An 11,667-nucleotide genomic window follows, 5' to 3' on the forward strand; every position below is an offset into this window, starting at 1 on the left:
TTTCTTAAGAAATTTTACCTTTAAGCCTGTAGGATTTTTGTTCTTTGAGAAATACTGTCTATCAATAAAACAAATTTTCAGCTTCAGAGAACTACAACCTGGGTTTACTTTGTTTTGCTTTTCACATTAGGCTCCTGGAGTTTTCATGGAGATTGGATTAATTTATGAAACAATTTGGGAAAAACTGGGAACCCAAAGAACTTGACTATTCAGATTCATAAACATACTTTCTACTTATTCATTCAAATCATATTTTCTCTTGGGGGCATTTCATTTGTTCTCTGTATGTATTTTGTTAAGGTGACCTTTGAGTGTTTCATGGTTTTGAATACTGCTGTCAGTTCTGCTTTAGGCATGTGATCTTATATTTGTTAAGTTTGCTGATTGCACAGTTCAGTTTGGCAGAGTTATGATGTCTTTCAGGGTTTTCTAAATATGTCATCATTAGTATACATTCCTATTTAACTCTCCCTCACTCTTATGATGTTTTCCCTTTCATGTCTTATGGCTAAAATATTCAGTATAAGTTTTAGTTAAAGGACTCAAATTGGAAATCTGGATCCTGTTCTAAGAATTTAGTGAAAGTATTCAGTATCTGCTAATAATTATGATTTGCTTTATTATTATTATTATTATTATTATTATTATTGTTACTATTAAATTTCTTTTCATGGTTTAGAATGCTATTTCTATTCCTGGTTTGCTAAGTGTTTATTTTGAAAAGATATGAAATATAAACCAAATAATTTTACATCTCTCTTGAGATGGCCTTGTAGCTTTCTCTATTATTCTATTAATTAGATGAATTTCATTCCATGACTTGTGTACATTGCCAAACACAGTATTCCCAAGTGGAAAATTCTCAACTTCATCAAAATACAATGCCTTTAATTTTTTTTCTGTGTATTATTGCTAATCCTGTGTAGAAAATTTCTGAGTCTAAAGTTATAGATGATTGTCAGGGGTATTTTATTTTTATTGTGGTCACTGGAAGGTTTGTACATTGAGCCCATGTTTTATCTGATGTTTCCCCTCCTCTACTTTCTTTAGAATTGACATTACTTTCTCAAATGTTGAAAGTAATTTATTAGTTTATACAAATAGACCTATAAACCCCTTTGTGGGATAATTTTAAATTAAAACTATTTTCATTCATATTTAATGTGTAGGTTTCTACTTTTATGCCTTTTGTTATTAACATTTTCCAAAGAACTTGTTGATTTCACTTAAATTGTCAAGCTCTTTATTCATCCTATCTTTTCAACATTTGTAAGATATTTAGTAAACACCTTTTATTTATTTAATGAGATTTAGTAATTTGTATTCCCATCACATTTTAATCTACTAAAATTTTGTTGGTTTTGCAATAACTAAAGGATAAAGTTTTGGTTTTATATATTATTTTAAATATTTTGTTCTGTTTTTCATAGTTTCTACCTTTATACTTAGTATTACTTCTGTTGCTGTCTTTTGAGCTTAATTAATATGTATTTTTGGTATTTCAAGATAGAAAATAAAATCATGTTTGTTAGAAATTTCTTCATTTTTTAATCTAAGTGTATGTATTTGTATGTATAGTATGCATGCATGTTGTAAGTTTCATTATGACATTTTAAAACACTGAGCCATACAAATGACTCAGCTGCTCAAGGTACTTTCCTCCACTTATAATCAGCTGAGACTGATTCCTGGCCCACATGATGGAAGGGGGAGAACTGTCTTCTATAGGTGGTCTTTAAACTTCAATCTGTGTGCTAGAGTGCACAGGTGCTAACCTTACACACACATGCACACACAATATATAAATTCATTTAATTTTAAAATACCTTAAACCATGTATGTAAGGTAGTCAATCCTGGTACTCTTTTTATACTTCCTAGTGGTCCCTCTTCTACTTTCTTGTGGGTTTTTTTTTTTTTGGTTTTTTGAGACAGGGTTTCTCTGTGTAGCTTTGTGCCTTTCCTGGAACTCACTCTGGAGATCAGGCTAGCCTTGAACTCACAGAGATCCACCTGCCTCAGCCTCCTGAGTGCTGGGATTAAAGGTGTGTGCCACCACTGCCCGGCTTCTACTTTCTTCTTGTTTTCATTATTACTCCATATATGAAAGGAAATACACAACACTTATTTAAGGCAGTTTATTTCATTTAACATAATGGAATGCAGTTCCATTAATTTTCCTGCAAACAAGATTTTGCATTGGCATATTCATTAGCCTAAGCATTTAAAGCTATATGTTCCTCTCCAAGCACAAATGTAGCTATATCTCACATATTTAAATTTTTGCATTTATGTTTCTTGTCTAATATTAAAAATGTTTTAATTCTCTGACTGTACAGAGTGGCACAGTATGTGCTATCATAAACGAATGAAGTAAAACAGATGTACAATGAGTACGATACCAACTGATGTGAAAACTTCACACAAATGTAGAAATATCTCATTATTTTAATTATTTACATTTAGCCTCTCAGTTTTCTATATAATTCACACAAACTTAAATGGTGTGGTCTGGAGCAGAGTTAATGTCAGAAAAATCCAGTGTTCTCAATTCAGGCACATGTTTCCAAACAGATTATCAGTCTCCTGAGCTGGAATCCATTTTGGTCCTCAGGTGACGTAGATTCACAGGACATGAGCATAGGAGACAGCCACCCAGCGAATCTTCACTTTATTTTAACAAGTAGTGTCAAAGATTACTTTCATTTGTCCATTCTGGAACCTATTTGCCACTGTAAGTTTGCCAACATAAATAGCATTTGGATCAATATAGAAACTCACCTTTTTTTGACAGTCATTCTCATAGACTTCTTTACAACCTTGGTTTATCTGTGTTTTGTTGAGATTGTTAACACTAGAATGAGTATTACATAGAGAAGAAAGAATTTACTCTGTTTAGGGTAGGAAAGTTTTATTTCCTAGAGATACATTTATGTCTGACAATTGTATCTATTTTTCTCCCTATTTATCACTATTATCTGTGTTGTAGTGGCATACACACAAAACTAATATAAGGAAATACAAATGAAGACTTTCCTTCAGTAGGTGGTTTTATGAAAGATGAAGTCACTATATGCAATGCACCTAAAGTAGATGAGGGTGAGAAAGACTGGCAAGGTGATAATAAATGCTGTGGTGATAAAACTTTAAAGAACATAGGTGTTATCTACACAGCAGATAGCAACCACAACTAAAACACCCTAGTGAAGATACTTGCAAGACACCACCAGAAAGTATAGTGCTTCATAGGTGGCAGTACTATGACCATAGATGATGGCAGGCAGGAAATGTTGCAACTCTCTCAGTGGTGGAAAGTGCTGATGGAAAGCCAGACTGAGCTATCTAAAGGTCTCATCTGAGTACTAGATAATGATGCAATATGAAAAGAATGGGGCTCCTGGGAAAGCACAATCTAGCAATGCTGACAACAGTCACTGAATAACATACTTGTGTGAGGAGCCAGAAACCTAAGCTGAAAGCAAGAAAGTTGTGGTGATATATTGTGTACCCTAATAAAGCTTGCCTGAGGATCAGAGAACAGAACAAGCCACTAGATTAAACATAGAGGCCAGACAGTGGTGGCACACACCTTTAATCCTAGCACTCGGGAGGCAGAGATCTGTTTGGATCTCTGTGAGTTCAAGGCCACCCTGGACTACATGAGATTGACTCAGTATAGGAGAGAAAACAGAGCCAGGCAGTGGTGGCACACACCTTTAATCCCAGCACTTGAGATTTCATGCCTTTGCTTGGGAAGCACACACACTTTTAACCCCAGGAAAATAATATGGCAGGGCGGAGAAAAGTATATAGGGCATGAGGAGACAGGAACTCTTTAAAGGCTCTTTTTGGCTGAGGCCTTTTGGGTGAGCACTTAGAGGCTTTCAGTCTGAGGATTTGTGGAAATAGGATTGGAAGAGGAGTTGGCAAAGTGAGGCGACTGTGACTTGCTCTGCTTTTCTGATCTTTCAGCTTTCACCCCAATATCTGACTCTGCATTTTTTTATTGAAAGACTACCTAAGATTTGAGCAACAGAAAGTATCCATGCTTCCCAGGTGAGTGAAATAAGTAACATATGAGAAAGTTTATGAAGAGAGTTAGCTTTAGACAGGAATTCATAGAATTCCAGAATACAGCATTCTAAAGCTGTGTCATACTTCTCATCACATTATCTATAGTCTTGCTTTATCTCTTGGAAAAATCAGTAGACATAAAGAAAAGAGAATGACTAATAACTTCAAAATGGAATGACCACTGTTGCAGGAATCTTAGAGAGTCTTATTAATAAAATCAAACCTGAACCAGGTATTGGGGTGAGCACTGGAAGATCAGAGAAGTAGAACAAGCCACAGCTAACCTCACCTGATCAACTTCTCAGCTGATCTTGTTTCCTCAGACTGGAAGCCTCTGTGTCCTCATATCTGAATGGCTCTCAGCTGAACTGTGCTGCTCAAAACCTAAAAGCTTAACCAGCCAAATGCTTAACCAGCCAAATGCTTCTAGTTTCTGGTTCTCATGCCTTATATACCTTTCTGCCTTCTACCATCACTCCCTGGGATTAAAGGCTCGCTTTCTGGGATTAAAGGCTTGAGTCATCATGCTTGGTTGTATCTTTGAACACATGGATTTCTGCCTCCCAAGTGCTGGGATTAAAGGTGTGTGCTACCACTGCCTATCCTCTATGTTTAATATTGTGGCTATTCTGTCTCTGACCCCAGATAAGTTTATTAGGGTACACAATATTTCGGGGAACACAATACCACCACAAACCACAGCAGAAATAAGCAGGTAACTGGAAGTTTCATCAAAGGAGGCACTAAATAATATCTGAGCTGCACAATTTTGGCCTGAGTTGTTAATTTTGTTAATTTGTTAATTTTGGCTGTGAACAGTTTCTAGCATTTTGTGTCTTCCTTTCCTTTGCCAGACATAAAATGTTTTCTTTTTTTAAATATTTTTATTTTATAATTAATTTAATTTCACATATCAGCCACAAATTCTCCCATCCTCCCTCCTCCCACCCTCTAACCCTCACCCCAAATCCACCCTCCATTTTTACCTCCTCCAAGGCAAGGTGTCTCCTGGGGAGTCAGCCCAGCCTGGTACATTCAGTTGAGGCAGGTCCAGTCCCCTCCTCCCTACACCAAGGCTGAGCAAAGTGTCTCAGCATAGGCCCCAGGCTCCAAACAGCCAGCTCATACACCAAGGACAGGTCCTGGTCCCACTGCCTGGGGGCCTCCCAAACAGTTCAAGCCAATCAACTGTCTCACTTATCTAGAGGGCCTGGTCAAGTTCCATGGGAGCTCCTCAGCTATTGGTTCACAGTTTATGTGTTTCCACTAGTTTGGCTATTTGTCCCTGTGCTTTTTCCAATCATAGTCTCAATAGCTCTCACTCATACAATCCCTCCTCTTTCTCACCGATTGGGCTTCTGGAGCTCCACCTTGGGTTTGGCCAAGGATCTCTGTATCTGCTTCCATCAGTTACTGGATGAGGTTTCTATCATGACAGTTAGGGTGTTCAGCCATCCAATCACCAGAGCAGGTCAGCTCAGGCACCTTCTCTCGATCATTGCCGGTAGTCTATAGTGGAGTCATCTTTGTGGATTTCTGGGGACCTCTCTAGCACTCTGCTTCTTCTTATTCCCATGGGGTCTTCATTTATCATAGTATCTCTTTCCTTGTTCTCTCATTCTGTTCCTGATACAGCTGGGACCTCCCGCTTTCCTAAGCTCTCTTTCCCCCAACCCTTGCCTTCCATTACCTGCCCCCCATCCCCAGTTTGCTCATGTAGATCTCATCCATTTCTGTCATTCAGCGATTGCTGTGTCTTTCTTAGGGTCCTCTTTACTAGGTAGCCTCCCTGGAGTTGTGAGTTGCAGTCTGGTTATCCTTTGCTTTGTATCTAGTATCCACTTATGAGTGAGTACATACTATGTTTGTCTTTCTGAGTCTGGGTTACCTCACTCAGAATGATTTTTTTCTAGTTCCATCCATTTGCCTGCAAACCGCATGATGTCATTGTTTTCTCTGCTGAGTAGTACTCCATTGTGTACTACATATGTACTACATTTTATTTATCCATTCTTCAGTTGAAGGGCATCTAGGTTGTTTCCAGGTTCTGGCTATTACAAATAATGCTGTTATAAACATAGCTGAGCATGTGTCCTGTGGTATGATTGAATATTCCTTGGGTATATGCCCAAGAGTGGTATAACTGGGTCTTGGGGGAGGTTGAAAGTTTTCTGCTTCCCATATTTTCCTTTTGTAATAAGAATAGATCCAATTTTTTTTTGTTTAATGAATCATACATAATCCAAAAGGTGTTTCTCTGTAGACCATTGGTATTACAACCTTTATATCCTGGTAAGAAAACAAAAAACACTTAAATGATCAATTAAATAAATAATACTAGTAAATTGGTCCTTATGGTACCAAATCCATATGTGGACATAGTAAGCTTGTGTTTCAAGACACAATGTCGTAGAAGGCATTGGATTTTTTCATTTCTTTTACTTTGGGGATTATTTTAATAGATCTACTTAATCCAATCTATTATTTTCAGCATCATGACTAGCATTTATCTTTGCAAAAATAAGAATAAACAGTTCCTACCACCATGTCAGTATTGGTATCCTCAGTGGTACCACTGTATCATATAATGCTATGAGTTCTCACTTGTGGAATGTAGAGTTTTCTGAAAGTCAATGCAAATGAAAATGGATAAAAATAATATATTAAGCAAGAACTAAATACCACTTTCTAGAACACAATTCCCAGTAATCCATCTACCATAGTCTCACAGTTTGTCACATATTTCAGAGTATCTTACCTCTTAAGTGTCTTGGAGAGAAAATAATAAAAGGTTGCTTTAAAAATATCTTCTTGAAACTAAACATGTTATATGTTCATGTCTCTCAAAAAGGTGATATTAAAAACTCTACAACATGTTCTGGTGCCCTACAGATTGATCTAAGCTAAAATTTGTTTATCAAGTTTGGTGAGCAGTATGTCTGTTATAAGATGTGGGGTACAAGTACAATCCACTCTGGTCCAGGGTATCAGACTTTTCCTAGATTCTGATAACCGGATGGATTCTTCTGATAGTTACAGAGTTAGTATCACTTTTAAATTCCTCCATAGTAAAGCAGAGACATTTAAAATTATTAAGTATCCATATAATGGTATTTCTTTTTCAATAAAATATTTATTAATATTTAATCTTTAATAAAAAAAATAATTTGCTGTTAAATCGTGCATACATTATGGTGAGGGGAAATGATGACTAGCTGCTCTTGGTGGTGGTTTTTATGTGTGTATGTGAGGTGTTGGCACATACAGTGATAGCTGAGGGTGATAAAAGTTTATCTATGATATTAGTGCACTAAAAAGGATGGAAAGACATGTAACACACATTTTAGTTAACATTTTAAGCACAAAAAGAAAAGGCAGAATTGATTTATAAAATGTATGTTGTAGCTAAAATATGCTATAATAATAATAACAACAGGTAACATGTAGTGAACCTGTTGATTTACAGATTGGATTTTAAACACATTAGGTAGACCCAAATAAGAACTCAATTTGAATGAAGTAAAAATAACTTTGTTTTTAATAAAATATTGAATGTCTTCTCCAACCCTGAAACAAGATTATTTTTACTAATTATCTTTCAAATTCTAATTGAGGAAAAATAATTCAAATAACTTGGGACAATCCATCCTCTTCTCTATAAACACCTCTTAGAGTCTATTTTCTCAGTGATTCATCTAGAGATTCCTTGTCACAGTGATGTTTTGTCATGGGAAATCTATTCCTGGGAATAGGACTAACCAATACAGTTCCTTATGGAGCTTCAGTTGACTCCTTGGCATTCATGCTCCTACTAGCCCACTCAAAGAAATCAAATCAGATTCTTCATTATTTCCACAAACCTCATTTGATCTTAGATAAGGACAATTCCTTGATACATTGAATGCTCTGATCTTCTCCTTTGGCTACAAATAAATATTTTATGAGCCATGGAGCTATTAAACGATAATCACAGAGGCTCTTCTCTCTTAGCATGACGTAGTAAAATCAGAGGCAGGACTGGTTATGCTGGTGCCTTCAAAGAGACCAATACCAGCCAGCCAGTCATCCATATGGGTGAGGGATGGAGGAAAGACAGCACGTAGAGTGTGGGCAGACTCAGGGTAAAAGTGAGTGAGGCTTAAGCACTACTTGAATACTAACTAGTTAATATTAGAGATGAGAGTCATAGACTTAGGATGAGAAGATGCTGGCCAGTGCTGGGAGTGAGGAATAGCCATCCATGTTTCTTCTATAATTCTGAGTTCCAACAAGAGAAGATTATTTATCCTCAGGTAATAAATCAATTTTTTTTTGATAAAAATCTCTATTTTTGATAAAATCCGTACTCCAATAATAATAAAATAAAACCACAGTTCTTATATTTTCTCTTTATGTCTAATAAATTTTGTCCCTTATCACATAGCTTCTATGGAGGATCTATTGATGAAAATGCTAAAGATGGTCTATGAAATATAGAGACCTCATAACTTCTACTTGATTAGTTAGTTTACAAAGTTGCAGAGGCAATTGTATAAGGAAAAAGATTATATTTGCCTAAGAGCAAGTAACTGCAGTTTTTCATGATGAATAATGCCCTATTCTAAAAAAATTTGCAAAGACCTCTTAGAAAATTTTCAACAGCATTCAAATGCCAGTGAGCTTTCCCTAAAGAGATCTCCTTGGCTCAGTATATTACTAGTATTATTTGGAGTGTATCTATGACTTTTAAGAAAATTCCTCTTAGCGTGTATTGTGTGATTGTCCTGAATAGTTACTAAGTTGTAGGAAGTTACTGTTTACATTATGGATACTCTTAAGAATTATGATATTAAACCACATTTTATTATTAGGTCCAAATTTAATGTTTACCATTTTTCTGTGGTCCCTAGGAAACATTTGAGCACACTTCTACAGTGTTCCAGTTTTGTCATTTCATTAATATTCATGAATTGATGTATTTAAGGGCCTCTTTATTCATATTTCTGTTTAAACTTTATTTCTTGGCTGTAAAAAGGTTTTAGTGCGAATAAACAGATCATTAAATAAGCTTATTTCTGTCCTACATTTACCTAGGGTTACTACATTTTACCTTACATAAATAATTAGAATTTACTGCTAAAAGTGATATGTTCCTTCCATAATTTTTATTTGTACAGTTACTGAGAAAGCAATTGTTATATTTTTTATCATCACATAAATGGAAATAACCTGGGTATACTGGAAACAAATTTGAAGTCATTTAGTTAACGACTTGTCTTATGTAAATTACCTTTCATCTCCAAGTTAGGCATTTATTCAATTATCATTTACTCAGTTGTTACACTAAGATGAATGAGACATTTATACTTGCTAAAGTTATTTTTCTGTAAAAATATAAACATCCAGAAAGAATATAAAATGATTTTGTACTCTTTTTTAGTAGCTTTTTATTGGAGAACAATTCCAAACTTACAGAATAGTTATAAAAATACTGAAAATAATCATTTACCTTTATCTGTAATGTACCTTAGCACAAACTTTTTAATAAAAAGCTTTGCTTTCTCTATTAACTTTCTATCATCTATCATGTGTCCATCTGTCCACTCAACAACTATCAAGCATCTGTCTTTTATCATCATTCATTATCTATCATCTATCTATCTATCATCTGTCATGCATCACCTTGATCATTATCATATTATCCATGATTGCTTGTTTCTTATGTTTTCATTGTTAAAATTCAATTGCATGTTCTGGGAAGGAATGTTGTCATTTCAGTGACATGATGTCCTGTTCAAAATATCTCAATTCCAGCCATATAGTATTGATTTCTCAAAATGCTGGTGACATTCTCTTGAATCATATGACTATGGAGGAATCAAACAGATCTCTGTATCATAAAATTTCCTTTCAATTTGTAATTAATAACTAATTTATAAAAGGTTGATACAGACTATATAATTGTATTGTCCATTGAAAACTTACTAGCTAGTTTTGCATACTTTCATGTCAGTAATGTCATTTAATTTATTAGTAGTTTGGCTTCCAGTACTTGGGAATGTACTTTTCATATATATATATTTACACTGTGTATATGAATATAATATATTTACTCATTAATAGTTTAATTGCTAACTAATAATACTAATATTATATATTTCATGTACTTGAAAAGTCAATGCATATATGAATATATGAGACATAGTCATGAGAATATGAATACTCACATATATGTATATATATGCACATATATATATGTTTGATAATAATTTGTTTTATCAATCATTACTGTAACTCTTACTCTTCATGCTCAAATTTTCCTAGAACTGAAGATAAAACAAAAGAGAAAATGAGCAATGGTGGATAATTTCAATGCAAGTTGGGAAGGGTACTTTAGTCTTCTGGGTTTTTCTAAATGGCCTCATCTGGAAGTTGCTCTCTTTGTGGTGATCTTGATATTCTACTTGATGACACTGACAGGCAATCTCTTCATCATCATCCTGTCATACTTAGATTCCCACCTGCATACCCCTATGTACTTCTTCCTTTCAAATCTCTCTGCTCTGGATCTCTGCTACACCACTAGCTCTGTCCCTCAGCTGCTGTTCAACCTCTGGGGTCCAGAGAAGACGATATCTTATTCTGGGTGTATGCTACAACTCTACTTTGTCCTCGCACTGGGTACCACAGAGTGTGTTCTGTTGGTGGTGATGTCCTATGACCGTTATGCAGCTGTGTGCAAACCCTTACATTACTCTGTCCTCATGAATCCTCGTTTCTGCTACCTGCTGGCTGCAGCATCCTGGGTAAGTGGCTTTACCACCTCAGCACTTCATTCCTCCTTTACCTTCTGGGTACCCCTGTGTGGACATCGCCAAGTGGACCACTTCTTCTGTGAAGTCCCAGCACTGTTGCGGTTATCCTGTGTTGATATCCGTGCAAATGAGCTGACCCTCATGGTCATGAGTGCCATTTTTGTTGTTATACCACTTATTCTCATTTTGAGCTCCTATGGTGCCATCGCATGCACTGTTCTAAGAATGCAGTCAACCACTCGACTTCAGAAAGTTTTTGGGACCTGTGGAGCCCATCTTACTGTTGTGTCTCTCTTTTTTATTCCAATCATGTGCATTTACCTTCAGCCTCCAACAGAAAATTCTCAAGATCAAGCCAAGTTCATTGCCCTCTTCTATACTGTTGTCACCCCTAGCCTGAATCCTCTCATCTATACCCTAAGAAACAAAGATGTCAGAGGGGCAGTAAGGAGGCTGACTGGATATGAGAGGGAGCTATGAGAGAAGCCCTCCACTGTGTAGTCTTTGATAAGAATGTCTGATCCTTCATAAAGGACACTTTGTGGTCTTTTACAACTCTTCTGGTCACCAAATCATAAAACATAAAATGTAGATATTAAATTATTTGAGTAAGAACACATTTTTTTCAAAATATGAAATTATGTCAGGAACTTAGCCAGTGAATCTTATACCTTTCCACTTTGAACAATACAGTAAAAAAATCTGTTCCAAATAGTTCATTTGTTCATTTGTCTATTTTACTCAGGAACATATTCCCTACTGTCTTTATTAATATGTGTTTACTGTTTTGAAATTTTGGG

At 35.7% G+C, this 11,667-nt stretch overlaps 1 protein-coding gene across 1 annotated transcript; it reads left to right on the plus strand.

The window, feature by feature from the left end:
- The first annotated feature begins 10,408 nt into the window (after positions 1-10,408).
- Positions 10,409-11,347, plus strand: LOC131893831 (olfactory receptor 2J3-like). The gene has a single exon (XM_059243917.1). The coding sequence runs from the start codon at positions 10,409-10,411 to the stop codon at positions 11,345-11,347; it is 939 nt and encodes a 312-aa protein (XP_059099900.1).
- Positions 11,348-11,667: the final 320 nt, after the last annotated feature.

This window comes from Peromyscus eremicus, chromosome 16_21, assembly GCF_949786415.1.
Source record: "Peromyscus eremicus chromosome 16_21, PerEre_H2_v1, whole genome shotgun sequence".
Lineage (NCBI taxonomy): Eukaryota > Metazoa > Chordata > Mammalia > Rodentia > Cricetidae > Peromyscus > Peromyscus eremicus.